Source organism: Lampetra fluviatilis, chromosome 50, assembly GCF_964198595.1.
Source record: "Lampetra fluviatilis chromosome 50, kcLamFluv1.1, whole genome shotgun sequence".
In the NCBI taxonomy this organism is placed as follows: Eukaryota; Metazoa; Chordata; class Hyperoartia; order Petromyzontiformes; family Petromyzontidae; genus Lampetra; species Lampetra fluviatilis.
In genome coordinates, this window is record NC_136324.1 from 4,046,274 (window position 1) to 4,061,715 (window position 15,442).

General features: G+C 50.3%; 1 protein-coding gene across 6 annotated transcripts in view; it reads left to right on the forward strand.

The window, feature by feature from the left end:
- LOC144948635 (uncharacterized) overlaps positions 1–15,442 on the forward strand; it is a 74,628-nt gene that overhangs the window by 16,711 nt on the left and 42,475 nt on the right. Inside the window, exon 1 of one of the 6 annotated variants that reach the window (XM_078878254.1) lies at positions 4,203–5,095. The exons of the other annotated variants lie outside the window; for them this stretch is intronic. Within the exon in view, the coding sequence (XP_078734380.1) occupies positions 4,948–5,095 (148 nt within the window). The 5' untranslated portion in view covers positions 4,203–4,947. Of the gene's footprint in view, positions 1–4,202; positions 5,096–15,442 lie in introns of those variants that run through there. 6 annotated transcript variants of the gene reach the window in all.

Genomic DNA, 15,442 nt, shown 5'->3' on the forward strand with positions numbered 1-15,442 from the left:
TGGCAATAGGGCTCTGTGAATGGGAGATATGAGGCATTGTTGGTCGGCGATGGGTGTCCGATGACAGGGTCGATTGGCTGGAATGTGACGGCATGGTCGGATGGTCAGCATGATGGGGAGGGTACGCGTTGAGGCGTGTGTGCGCTTCTTAAGCGTCTGCAGGTGCAGCTCCAGACGAGGCTGCATTGTGGAAGCTGCAAGCAATGTGTGTGTGAGCTAGGCCGAAATACGTTTAACACACTCGCACACACGAATACAGGCACGGAAGTTCTGTCAAGCGTATATAGACGGTACTGTATGTATGTATGTTGAACTTCTTTCGCACCGTACGTAGTCAACTATGCTAATCAGAGGTGCGGAAGCTGTTATCAAGCACCTATGAAGGCGCCATGCCGAGCCAGCTTTTTCTTCCCCAGTACAGACGTTTACATACTCATCCAGGTACACATTTATGGCTGAGTCGATGTAGGGGTTACCCAGTTCCCAATTTTGTTACCACTCGGCACGGATGTTAGCCTTGGCCGGGAAGAAGATCCCAAAATCGCCACGACGTTGGTAGTACAGTGCCCTAACTTACTGCCCCCACCTCGTTCAAGCAGTTCACACACACATTGGCATCCTCTCGAGCACAAGCGCAGACGTACATACACTACTCACCTGCACAAACCGTCACACTCTTAACGCAAACATACGCGACGCGGTGTTTTAGGTGGTTTTATTCGCTGCTTTAAAGCAGCCCGCACTGCAGTTTCTCCCATCCACCTCCTTAAGAAAAGAAACAAATTCGTGCCAGCTCGGATTCTACAAGAAAGAAAGCCGTCCTTTGTTGCAGCAGTTTAAAACAATCCTGGAAAAAAGACATAGTATGCCCCCAACGTATAAAGCAAGCTCGCACTTAATTATATATATTATGTCTTCAACTGCAGTTATTTATTTAAATGCCACCATCCGCTGATCCATTGCGAGGGCTGGGGGAGTCCTCTAGGGGCAATTGCGACGGGCAACGAAAGCCGCAAAAAGCTAGAAACGAAGAATTACGTTTCAATCGGAATTTTGTTTCCTCTTCTTCTTCGTAATCAAACAAATGGTTTGGTGGAGATGTTGCTGCGTTGGTAGTGGTGCACAGGCAGAAAGGGAAATTGCCTGAAACGTCGTCTATTACATTTTTTTGTAGGGCAATGTTATGGATGACTGTTATTGTTTTTTTTTCTTACCAGGGCCTCTTTAAAATTTGTGTCTACTCCCACATCTTGACGCCCAAAGGCAGAAAAACCCTGTACTGCTGAAGGTGCCGATGACATCACCAAGCACCGCCCCCATCACCTCCCGTCCAGCGGCACAAATGAGACCCCCCCCCTTCCCAACTGTTATCAGTTTATTTGATTAGTTGAACCGATAATCGGTAGATTAATCGATTACTTAAAAAATCGTATTATCCCAGCACTTAAAAAAACCTCTCAATCTAAGGGCTGACGACGTCTATTTAAAGAGAGGCATTGGCCGAGACACATGCTCTGAGACGGACGCCAGGGAGCCTCCCTCTCTCCCTCCCTTCCCCTCTGCGGTGCCGTGCGGCTGTCGGTGATGGCCGTCCGCTATTTAAGGCGGCGGCGAGGAAGGAATCTGCGCCAGGCGAACGTCGTCGCAGCTGTGTGCATGCATCAGCCGGGGCCCTCTGTGACACATTTCCCAAGCGTCCGTCATCTGGGTTTGCTCCGAGAGATGTTGGCGTGCGGCAAAAGGAGCACAGTATTCTTCTTTCGTATGGCTGATGTTGATGCAGAGCAACAATTACAATTTCAGGTGGTCAAGCCAGACAATCGTGTCAGGAGCAGCAGAGTGTATCGCTGTGATGTCTCCTTCGTATTTTTTGTATCGGGCACTGCATCGCTACATGTTCGATGGTCTGTTCTGGATTTCCACAGTCTCAAACTACTGGAGAGTTTTTAATTTTCCATTTCAATTTGCTGTCACAAATCTCTTCCCCCACCTATCCGCCGCAACGCCTGCAACCCTCCGGGAAGTCCTGCGAATCGAGGAGCAGTGGCTCCTCCGATCTGCGTTGATTTCGGATGTTTGGCCTGGTTCAGTTTGTGATGCAAGTAGATCGATCGTTGTTGAATTATTGAAAGTAACAAACATCTTTCGATTCGTCAACACATAGTTGTACTCGTGTCTCAACTGCGTTTGGGTGTAACCGTGTTTGACTTTGTCACCAGTTGTTGCTTGAGTCACCCTCCTTCAGCTCGGGCTCATTGAACCACAAAGCCGAAACCGCTAATTGGCAGTGGAAATGTAATACGGTGGTAAATGTTGTTATCAGTGAGTGCAGAATGTTGGCTACGTACGGTGCCAAAGAAGTTCAATGTGCATACCGATTACTACCAACCACTTATTGCAGACCAAGTGGCTTTTGTAGCAGCAACGAACGCGCAGAACGCACAACAGCAGCAGTAGTCTACCAGTAGTCCTGTTGTAGTCCAGTTCATGAAGACTTATCTGGCATCAGATTTTCCTCCTATACTTTAGGCTGCTTCAGGTCTAGTGGAGCTTGATGTTGAATTCTCACACGCAGTCACACCCAAATAGAGTTGAGGTGTCTATTTGAATCAAGGCTGCGGAAACCTCAAATCTTATTATCATTGGTGGGGTTGAGGGCACATTTGTGTTGAGCTTTCCATGGTTTGGGGCTGGGGGTTTTGATCTTCTCTGCCACAGTGACCCAATCCAGATTGAGAGACAGGCATTTTAAATTAAGCTAAACTATAACTAATTATTTTTTTTTATATTACTAATTAAGACCCTCTGACCTATGTATCTCTTTTTCAGTCGCGACTTGGCCACGAATGATAGCTCGGCGAAGTGGCTTATCATCTGGACATTTATAGCAGCCAAATACTCTAAACGCATATTTCTAAATGTGGAGGGAAAACCCGGACGACCCGAAGAAAAATTCACACCATCACGGGGAGAACATTCAAACTCCAAATATACAGTGGGGGTCATGGTCAGGATCGAACCCACGATATCCTGTGTATACCAGGCGACCTTCTTAACATCTCGCCACCGTGGTCCCCCGAAGTTACAGGTTGACATCAGTGGTGGTGGCACGATTGCAATGTGGCCATTTGTCAACAGGTATGCCGGGCGATGAATTGCAACCAACCCCAGGTCTCTGCCCAGGGGCTTGTGCATGGCTCACGTTCACTCTGATCACGTAGCCCACTGTTCGCTTTGCAAACACCGCACTCTGGAGCCATAGCTACGGGAGGATCATTGATGTGGAATACCCCTGGCGTTGCTCAACACTCTTTTTAAGTGACACCGTTCATTGGGATACGGCCTAGTGTGATGAGCGTGACTTTTTACGGACATAAATCGCGTTTTATTTTGGTGATGAATCCGATACCTTCCTTCGACTATTTTAATCTTTCAAAAGCAACAGTGTCCACAGACGACGAATGAATATTTAGTCATTGGGACGTAATCCGGTGCACATTCAATGGAGGGAATGCTCCAGAGAGTACGTGTACTGCGGAGATGGAGCTCTGAAATAAAGTGATGCGCTCCATGGATTTGTTGGATCGCAAGCCTGTGAGAGATTGTGACCACTTCATCCATCAGTGGATTAATCATGGATGATGATGATGGTGATTGTGGCACAATATTTTGGATAGACTTCTCAGACACTTTAAAGGTGCGTGTAATAATTTGTGTAATCATGGAGTGGCTTTTTACCTCGGGAATCACGTGTCAACCGATTAGCACTGTAATTCAGAGAGAAACACATTGACCGCCTTGCTTGATAAGGGAGAAAGGTAAAACTACTACGGTGTGGGACGTGCCTGGATGATAGACTTTAGTCACCAACGCCGAGAGTACTGACTGACGGTGCACACAGTTCCGTGTACGTGTCAAACCTGTTGGCTTACCCCATATATAATGCGCACGCTACAAAACCACAGATAATGTCCTTGAAAGTGACACCCACACTCCCGTGTGGATCGTTTTGAATTGCTCTAAAATATGTCACTGCGAGGATCGCCTAATTTGTTCAACTACCCAGTTGCCGTTTGGACGACTGACACCGCAGTCGGAGAGACCCTCTGTGAGTGAGCGAGCGAGCGTGTGAGCGGTGGCGTAAGCGGTTAATGCATCCCTCCAGCACGCCGTAGCACGCCCTCCCTCCCGCCCGCCACCGTCAGGAATGTTTACCAGCCGCGAACGCTTCATTTATCAGCCGCCCTCCTCCTGCCGCTCGGCTTGTCGCTAGCGCTGGCGGTTCCGACAGAGAACTAGGAAACAGAGGCTGAGCGAGCCGGGAGTTTGTGTCGCAGCGATTTGCAGGAGTTCGCCGTAGCGCCGTTTTGAAATCTGCTGGAACGACACGCGACTGATCGGCGGTCGGTGGTGCGCCGTGCGGCCCGTAAGAGAGCGAGAGTTAAAAATAAAATCTCTCTGCCGCAATGTCGCCCGCTGACCTTAATGCCTGGGCGGCTCAGAGCTAAGGGCAAGGGCGATTAATTGGCTGACTGCGTGCTTAACCCACCCTCGCGCCAGCCGGCGAGCTGGGCCTGCGAGCTAGCACAGCAACAAGCCAGCCAGCCGACCCATCAGTCTTGTCAAATCAACGAGCCAGACAGCTAGCCAGCCCATCAGTGAGCCAGCCAGCCAACAGGTTCGACAGCCAGCTAGCTGATCAGTCGGTCTACCAAGCCCGCAAGTCGGTCCACCAGTCGGTGGCCAACCAGATAGCTTGATAACCAGCCAGCTCGTTTGTACACGCACGCATGCTGTCGGAGCGGGGGTGAGTGACGTGGGTGTGCAGCAGTTGTCGGAACACAACATTGGAAGTCTCAGCGAATGACAAGTGGATTGGGCGAGCGAGAAGCCCATTAAGCGAGCGAGCCGCGCGGAGCCACGCACTCTTGAGTTTTGCGAGCGACCATGGAAGTTGGGATGGAGGTGAGCGCCGGACGGGAGCCAGACCTGGTGCTGAACCCGGCGTGGGGAGGTGGGGTGGCGGCCGGAGTTCCAGACCTCATCTCGGCCGGTGTGCACGGCGCCGGTGTGAAGCCGTCTCGCGGGAAGCACTGTAAGGGGGCTGTGTGCCCAGCCGTCCGACCGTCCGTCTGTGTGTCCATCTGTTCGTTTGTCCGCTGGTCGTTTCTTCTGTACCTACGTATCTCTGTATGTCGATCTCTTTGCCTGTGTTTGTATCTATCAGTCTAGCTTTTTGTATACCTTTTGTGCTATGTGTCTGTATCTGTATGGCTGTCTGGATCTGTGCAAGAGGCTTTTGCGGGTAAAGAAGTGTAATATAAAAACATATTTTAATCTATCTTTGTATCTATCTGTCTATGTATATTTCTACTCAGATAGACAGATGAATATTTTATGTATATTTCTACTGTATCTTTATCGTTGTGCATCTTTCTATATTCATCTGTCTATGTATCTATTTATCTGTCTCTGTTCACGTGCATCCCTTTGTCTCTCTCTCTCTCGATGTATCCACGTATTTTTCTCTCTGCTTATGTGTCTTTCAGTAGAACATCTATCATCGTGGCAAAGGTTGAGGTAGGAGAGGAGGCAGCAGGAGGAGGGAGAGGGAGTGGACTGTTTGTGTGCGCTTGCTACTGTACGGAGGCAGCATGTCTTATGCGGTACACGCGTCGCACAATTGCATTGTGAACGTTGTGTTTACTAAAGCGTGGCACGAGATGCGGCAGGAGAAATGGAGGTTTTCTGGGGCGAAAGTTTTATCCCGTTCAGACTGTAGTTTGGCGTTGAGTTTTCATCCAGCTGCTCGGGGAAAAATCTGTGGCGGCAGGAACACCGGCGCGACTGCACCGCTGCCCCGCCGGGGTGTAATATTTTCCAGCGTTTCCAGTTCGCGTGCAACTTTAATGGTGCGCGTGGAAACACAGAGGGCTTGTGTCACATTGAAGCAGAGGTCGCAAACGGGTTTTGATTCCTTACCCGTACCCGGCCGCACCAGGGTCGCAAATGGGTACCCGTATCCAGCCGGGTACGGGTACCCGTTCCCTACCCGTACCCTACCCGAAATGAGTGACAAACGGTTACTCACCAGTGACTCACGGCCTACCCGTACCTGTACCCGAACGCACCAGGGTCGCAAACGGCTACCCGTACCCGGCCGGGTATCGGGTAGAGTACGGGTATCGGGTACCCGGTTGCAACCTCTGCATTGAAGGTGCGGATGGTGGCCGCTCGTGGGGGAAACGGCCGTTCGCTGAGAAGCTGCTAGACAGAGCGGATGTCATATCTGTCTATCTATATATATCAATAATAATAAGGCGGTGTTTTTTATAGAGCTCCCTCCTATACGCGGTGGCGTCTCGGAGCGCTTCACACGCGATAAGCGACTTGCATCACATCTCAACTTATTCGTTCGAAGGGGGACCCCCAGTGGCAACTGCCCCTATGCGGCACAATGTGATTCAGCAACTGCCAGACGGGGCCGATGATGGCTACCATGTGTAATCCCAAAATTAGTGATTTGCAGCTATTTTCTAATTTAGCGATTTTGGACTGTGACGCCCAGCACATAATGGCCTACCCATTTTGAAGGACGTCGGTGGGATCTTTACGATCCACTGTGAAGCAGACCGCGTGCATTTCAGTGGATTATATACCGGCATTAACTAACACATTTATATGTTCCATCAAGGTCCTTAAGATCTTCTCATCTCCAACTGCTCAGCACTCCCAGGTCTAGCTTGCACTCTTTTGGTGATCGGGCTTTTGTTAGCGTGGCACCCAAACTATGGAACGCCTTGCCACATGAAATCAAGTAATAGGAGTCGGTAGATATATTCAAGTCTGCTTTGCAAACCCAACTCTTTAAACTGGTCTTCCCTCTTTAGTTTGTTCGGTTGCCCTGGTTCGGTTTTTATTTCCTGCAGTCCATGCATTGTGCATTGGGATCCTATGAGGGATTGAGCGTTATACATTTAAATTATTGTTAACCAGGGCTTCCAGCTGGATTCCAACAATTCCTCACGGTCCCGTGATACAATTATCTGTCTGTCCGTCCTGCACGCCGGCTAATTTCACACCTCCCTTCAGCACGGCGGCAGATGTCTTCTCAGGTGTGTCCTCGTCCCTTAGCTGCAACTCTCTCGTTCATTATTGACTCACAGCCGTCGCTTACTTTTTCTCAGCAGTCAATCGTACGTCTCTAACTCGCCACCACTTGTTCTCCAGTTCATGGACCCCTCTTCCTCTCCCCCAGTGTCATTCCAAGCAAGCACCTTTCCACGTTTCATCCGCGTGCACCTCCTGCTACGTTTGTTTCCCTTCATTTGCCAGTGTCTGTTCTTATTCCGGTAACTGGGGCGCCTCCCGGTGACTTCATCCTTAGTGAGTTCTCATTTGCCACCACGTGAGCAACATTTGCAGAGAGATTAGCAACGGTGCTAAGCTGTAGGACTGTAAATATTATTTGCGTCGTCAAGCCCAAAGGCGGCTGCATGCGTTCAGCACTCAGTGCGGTCACCGCTAAAAAAAAAAACTGCGATTTACTGCAGAAACTTTATTTGGATAAATGTAAGCTCTCGGAATGACAGAAAATCTCAGTTTGTCTGTCGTACGATGAACATTACTCTCGGTGGCAAGGCAGAGTTGGGAAAGTGCCTCCCCTTACTGTGTGGGTGAGGGATTGCTTCCGAAAGGGATCTCAGTGGTCGCTCTGATATCCGCTTCCGTGCACCATTCTCTGGCACAAAGGGTCGCGCTGCTCTGTAGAAGATCTGGATGAATTATTTGTCTCGTGACGCGACGCCGATAGCACAGTCGGCATAAATACAAACATTTTAGGGAAATTAAAATGTCTGGTTCCTTGGCAGTTGAGCACAGCAGTGTAACGTTTATATTGCTGAGTTCTGACATTAACTTTTCTGCTGAAATCTCAATGCAGACTATAGTTTTCTGTGCGCCGGATTCATATGCCTTCATTACCCAGGAAATCTTCACCGAGCCTCCAGAATTTTTCTCAGGAGGGTCCTGCCACATTGAGTTGTTTGGCCAATTTTGCGAGGGAGTTTGGCTTCATGTGGATTTTCGCTCGCCGGTTCGTGTGCCCGTACACGTCTCCAAATACCTGTACTCTATCTCTACGGTCAGAATTCTATTCTGCGGTGGTGAACGTGTCTAAGAGAGGCTAAAGCAGTGACGGGCAAACCCAGGCGAGTCATTGGGCCACGTGAGCAAGCCTCCTTCACCTCAGTGGGCCGCAAGCTTGACACCGTGCTTGTGCACGCATCATGGCCCCAAGAATCACGCGAGAGACACACTGAGACCAGGCCACCACGGGGAGGGGGGCTCCACGAGACACATGCGGGGCCACAGGTTGCCCACCACTGGGGATGAAGGGTCTGAGGATTAAACCGTGCAGAGCAAAAACTCACCACCCTATTGTGCGCCATCTGGCCTTTAATAGGTGCTCGTTAACAGCACCTCCTGCAACGGTCTCCGCAAGACCCGGCATCAGCCTCCATCCACGATAGAACTTAAAGTCAGCCCGACCTCTCGCTTTAACTCCTCACCCACCTTGTCCACTCCTATTGGCTTCTGTGGAAGCTTGGTGGGTGGTCAGTGCACGTGAAGGCAATGCGGTGCAATTAAAGAGCGCCTATCTGTGCCAAATCGGTGAGCATTATGTCATCCGTGGTTGTAATAATGGAGAGAGTTTGGTATTCACGTTGCTTGTGTAGAGGTTTTCGCGCCACACTTATGCGTCACAGGCGCCGAAGTAAACAGAGAATTATGTAAATGATGGAGCTCGAGTTTAATTTGACCGCGTTTCTGCGGACACGCCTCTGCACGCAGCCGTGATCGCGGCCCCGCTCCCCCCGTGCGGCAGAGCTAGCAAACACAAACTTGTTTGGTGGTGGCGGCGGCGGCGGCGCGCGTTCCATGGGAGCGCTGTAATGAGTTGGGCCCGCGCCAGGCGTTGTGATGATGTGCGTGGTTCAGCAATGACGCCATCGCCTGCAGGCGCTGCCTCCGTGGCCTGGCCTGCTGCTGCTGCTGCAGCTACTCGCTGTAGCTTCTCCTGCCCGTCTACCCACCTGTCTAACAATCCGCCTCACTACCCGGGCTAACGACCTGCCTACAAACCCACCTGCGTGCCCACCAGCTTGTCTATCAACTCACCTGCCCTTCTACCCTGCCCATCCACCTGACTAACCCACCCATCTACGTATTCGTCTACCCACCTGACTCTGTCGATTCACCCACCCGTCTACCCACCCACCTTGCCACCTACCCACCTACCCACGCATCTACCCACCCACCCATCTTCCCATTATGGGCTCAATGGGTTCTTAACGCCGCACATCATGCGTGTGCTGCATGAGAGAAGGAACTGGTACGTGAATCAACTTGTGGCCCCGAGTCGTGACGATGGGTCAGACATAGGAGCGGGACAGTCGCCGCACGTCCACTTACGAGGGACGACACGACGCCTGTGTCCTGTAGCGTGTGAGCGAGCGATGTGACGTGAAGATTGGTCAGGTCTATCGTCTCGCTTGCCAGGCCCCTTGGAAAATGACCCTTATCGTTGAGTTGATATGACGCTCGGTTACCCAGGAAGGCCTTGCTGAGTCTCAAGGAACTCTTTTTCAGGTGGGTCTTGCCAAGTCTTTCAAAGTAGTGGTTGATGCTGCTGTGTGTAATCCCAATTGAGTAATTTGCAGGTAATTTTCCAGCGTTGCTGATGGTTTAGCCAATGTCTGTTACATTGTATAGGGTTTTTGTCTAACGACGGGAGGAAACCGGAAACCAGAGGAAACCCATGCAAAACATGGGGAGAACATGCAAACTCCGCACAGAAGGGCACCCGAGTCAGGAATCGAACCTTTCTTTAAGGCACGAGTGTTACCATTGCACCACTCTGCCAGCATATTTCATGATGCAACTATAGGGCAGGCTCCCATAATGCAGTACTCGTCATGACGTATTTCATCTGCGGTAATTAAAAATATAAATTTGACGAACATTACTCTCCGTGGCACGACAGGTGTGAAAAGTGCTGCCCACAGGTGTGTGAATCGGAGGTCATTTGAAGAGATCTCAGAAGCAGCTCTGTGGTATCCACTTACGCGGGCTGTTCTCATGCACGAAGGAGGGGGACGCACCGCTTTGGGAGATTTCTGAATGATAGCGCAATCAGGAAAAAGTTGGAGGGAAAATAAAAAGAATTGCAATCTAGTGGTGCTGCTATCATCTTCATCGTTAGTCATGGTCGGTCCACTGCTGGATCACGCCCTCCCCAAGACGCCGCTGCCTCTCACGATCTCCTCCTAAAACGTGACTTAAAATCCTTTTTTCACGGTAAAGAATCTGACAGCTCGTGCTGGACGCCCTGTGAACCACGCACCGCTCCTAGGTGACTCATCCAGCAAAATAAGAGCCTCTTTGTCTTTTTGGTCGCGTCTCCCTTCAAGGTTTAATATTCAGGTGGCGTGGTGGTGTTAGCTGCTTGCTGCGGTGTCGTATATCCGAATGAGTCCCTCCCTTTGTGAGCGTGGCACCGGGCTCCGTTGGCTCACTTAGCTCCGCGAAAATATGTCTACACAACAGCCGCAACTTTGGCAACACGTCTTCGCACGCACTCTCTCACTTGCCTGCCCGTAAAGACCGGCGTTCTAAAATATGTTAAAAGGGAAAAGTGCAGGCCCGCAATTGCTCGCTCGCATCACCGTTGGCGAAACGGCCTCCACTTAGAGGGAGCTGGCACCAGCTCTGAGGACTTAAATATTTCAGTTTGATTGGCATGCAATTAACACTTTGCATGGCATATACAAGGTGTGCCCCATATGCTTGGTTCTTTCGGTAAAGTGACGTAGTAGGGAAACAATAAAATAATAAAAATAGAAAAAATATTTTTATAAATTTTTTTTAATTATTTTATTGTTTCCCTTCTACGTGACTTTACCGAGCAATTTCTGTGGTGTACATTTCGGTACGTGGCTTTACCGAAAGAACCAAGAATATGAATCCCTGCAGTCATGAACGCTTTAAATAAAAATTTAAGGTGTATCCCCTTTGCGTGGATAGACTATTATCGTTATAATGACGCTTGCATGGATAGAGAGGCCTATTGACGTGCGTGATTTCATTCCGGGGCCATTCTCTTGACACGGGGTGATGCACTGGCAGCTTCAGAGTGTTCTGAATGGGAATGTCTTCGTGTCGTGACACGACGCCGATAGCATTGGAATGTGATTGGTGGAAAAACATCTAATAAAATGTAATATAGTCACGAAACCTGGGGTGTGAATCCAGTGACCTGATTTCAATTCCCCAGCACGGATCAGTGGTGACGAGTGACATCCAAACCGACCCTGGGCCTCACCTCTCTTAAACAACCTGCATTGACCAGGGTGGTGAAGTATGGTTACTCAACCTCCATGACTGGCACAGGGCAGGAGGCCTTCACCTGCAATTGGATTGTGAAAAGGGCTGAAATCATCATCTGGCGTGGTCAATCCACTGCTGGATGAAGGCCTCCCAAAGGCTATTGCCCATGACGTTATAATCCACCTTGGCACCTGCACAAGAGCTGGTCAGAAATTAGATTACCGATCGCTCCATCTCTCCCGGGTGGACGTCCTCTTCGGACGCGTCCCATTCGTCGTTCGCCGCTCCGTTATTTAGGATCGTAAAATAAAATGCAGACGTTGTAAAAAGCCGAAGAATTGCCAAATTGGCGGTTCGACGGTTTTCGTTTTAACCGCCGGTGCGCGGGCGCGACACGTCAGAGGCGGTGAGCGTGGCACAGTGCGAGCGCGGTTGAGTCAGAGAGGGCAGAGATAAGTGTTGGCGAAACTGGGCTGATTAGGATAATTGTAAAGAGGCTGAACTGGTCCAGATGTGTCACCGTGTCGTTTCCCGTGTGCGGTAAGCGAGCGTTGGTTTTCTCTTTTTTTTTGTCCATAGCAGTGCTGCTGCTGCTGCTGCTTCACGCCATAAAATTAGTCACCTCGGATGACATGACTGACCGTGAGCTGATAACGAGGACGGCTGTGCGGCTCTGCAAATGGCGCTTGTTATCTCTCTACGTAGCGAGTGGATGATCTCAGCCCCGGTCACCGATGACTGGCACACAAACAAAGTCGTGAAATTATTAAATTGCAGGATTTTATGATGGGGCTCAGTTTATACGTAGGCCAACCTGCTTTGGTTTTCATGGAGTGATACTTGGTATATCTGACCTGAAGCGAGGATGGGCCAGTGCTTCACCCACAGCAGCTACCTTATAAGTTTTAATAAAAAATGGAAATCAACAAGGAAGTTGTTTTTAATCATTGCATGTGACCTGCTATGAGAGACACGTTTACCACAAATGTGAACACTGACAAATACAATTTTAAAAATGCGATAAAATTGCGTTCAGATGCGTGGAGAGGAGTATGCTTTGAATTTCATACGGAGATGGGAAGAGGAACACACAGATTAGAGAATTGATGCTCATTAGAGACTTCATCACACTCACTTAAGAGAAGTTTTTTGTGGGCATGTACTGCGGAGACAGAGCAATGAAATCAACAATTTACAAATCAAACAACAATTTTTATTTTACCAGGTAAGGCCCACTGAGCTACATAGCTCTTTTTCAGACGCCACCTAGCCACAAATGATAGCTGAACGAGGTGGCTTTTCGTGTGGAATGCGAGCTTGATGGAGTGTCGCATTGCGAGCCCACGAGACTGGCGACGGCTTGGACGAGAGTCCTTCATCCTGCAGTGTATGGATCACGGCCGCTGCTGCTGCTGCTACTGACGACGACGATGACGACGACGAATTCACAGCCCTTTGTCAATCCACCGCTGGGATGAAGGCCCCCCCCCCCTCCCACGCCGCGCACACCATGTGTCGCTTCACGAGGGTTTGTTGACCTTCATAAATGTACACCACAGACATTGCTGCCCCACTGTAAGTTTCGTTTCTCACTTGTGCTGCTGGGGCGGAGAAGGCATCAGAACCGATGACAGTTGCGTTCATTAATTCTGCTCACTTGCCCCGGGGCTCAAACACTCCGGGCTCGGCGCTGCTGACTCAGTTCCCTGGCAAGGGCGCTCGCGTTTTCCTCCTCCTCTCATCACCTAGACTCGTCCCGATTACGAGACCCACTCGGGGTGTTTACGGAGCGGGGGATGCTTCTGCTGCTACCGCAGCAATATATAACGGTCAGCGTGCCAGACACGCCGTCCGGAGGTCACCGGGTTCAATCCCACCTCCCAGCACGATAGTTGAAACAGTGGTGCAAGTTTATTAAATCCCCTCCTCCCTCTCCGCTTCCTCTGTGCAATGAGCAGTATATTCGATTGGCAGGTCACGTTATTGGATTGGCAGGTGCGGTAGAGTATAAAGTGTGGCTACTCCCACCTCTGCCCAAGACGTCTGGCCAGGATGGAAGAGTGGTCTCAAGATGCTCTATAGAAAGGCTTCCCGAGAGCTCCCTCTATTGTAAGCCTTTCCGCCAGCAGTGGCGTGAGCGAGTAGTTGCAGGGGCTGCACCTTTACTATTCGGAGCTGACCCCTGAGCGTGGGTCTCGCACTTTGCCGGCCAGAGGGGCCCATGCGGTAGGGGCGGGGGGGACACGTTCTAGTCCTTGCGCCAGGGCCCACGCCGATCACGCTTGGGCCACTGAATGTTTGGTTATGGTGCAAGTGTTCTTCGCCATGTAATGTGATTGTTACAAAAGATCGAACTTAACGATTTCACTTTGACCTATGTATCGAGGGTGCTTAAAAATGTTTTAACACTTATATGGGACTATCGTTTTTAGTGGAAAAAGAACGGATAATACACTGTAACATGATCAAAAAAATGTATGTTAATAGTTTCAAAAAGTGAGAGAGTCTCCACTTGTTCGCCATCGTTGTCAACGCGTGCCTGGAATCTTCTCCAGGTGGTCTCCAGTGCCCGGAGGCAGCATATTTCTTGTGGTATTGTTGCAAATTCTCAGAAGTTTTAACATTTTTTTAAGCACCCTGTATTTTTACAACCATTATGGTGTAAGTCCTGAAGGCGGATAGCTCCTGTGTGTGTGTTGACACGCGCCTACGGATCCAGCGCTTTTGAGGCAAGGGTTGGCGGATCACGTAGAGATTTGTGAAACTGCCAAGCGTGCTCGACTGTGAGCTGGCTGGAGGTAGCAGCTGTGAGCTGGCTGCTGGAGGACCTTTGAGGAGCGCCATGTGCACACTGGGTTTACCTCCGAACATCCCCAGCCCAGGGAGGGAACGCAAGCGTGTGAGGAAGTGAAACCGTAAAGATGGATCGATTTAAATCGACTCGCGTGCAGGTGCTAGATCGTCTCATCGTGAGACCGGCTCGGGGAGGCCTACTGCCAGTGGTGGGATAGTTCATGGTTGATGATGATGACAACTACGATAATTCCATTAATGCGTCAGTGACAATGTGCCCTGTGCGAATCGGCGTCGACAGCTCAACATGATATCGATTGCCGAGATTGGCGGTTGTCTCGCCCGCCCGTCGGCAGCCACTGCCAGCAGCAATGTCAAGTCAATGGGCTCATGGGGAAGTTAAAACTGAAACGCTGTTCGTCAGTCGGCCAAGCTCTTTCAACAGAATTGACCACGAGGCCCACACCCTTCGCAGGCAATCACATCAGCGGCAAGTGTGCCGGGGCGAGTGGGGCGGCGGAGAAGTTGCGACCGGTTCGACTCGCCGGCTACCAAGTGGCGCCCAGGCCAATGGGCAGAATGGAGGTGGTGGGGCGGGGTGGGCGGCCCCACTTGCGAATGCGGTAGGAATGAACGGAATGAGCGTCGACATAAATAGACTTTTTTTTCACGCGTCTAGAAATCCGCACGAACGCGCACGCACGGGCAAACGTGGCGCAAGAGACGCGGCGGAGACGCGATGGCATCTTCAGATTGACGGCGAGAACAGTGGTGCCGAATCCAGTGTTTATCACAGCAAGCATGGTCCGCGTTTTGAAAACCTAATTGTGGTGATACTTTCTGAAAATGACGAGAGACTCGTCAGATGCGCTATGATGGCTATATTGTGCCGACGATTCCTAGCGTGGACGGAACCATTGTACAGTCATTTTCGCATTCTATTGCCGCCTAAAATAATATGCACTCAAATTACAAATTATCATGTCTGTGGTCGACAACAAGGCTGTTGTGCATTTTGCATGCAGTACGGCGATGTCATGTGACACGCACAGCATGCTGGGTGAGCAAGTTAGGACTGTGACACATCATCATCACCAGCCATGATTTATCCACCCCCCTCGCCGTCGCCATCCCTCAGTGTCCCACGATGGGACAATCAGTTGAGCACGCGCACATGAGCTGATTTTAGCGCTGCACATCCACTGCAGTTGACGTCCTCTGTGATGTGTTCCGTACTCTGACTGTGCCACTCTGTTGTTAG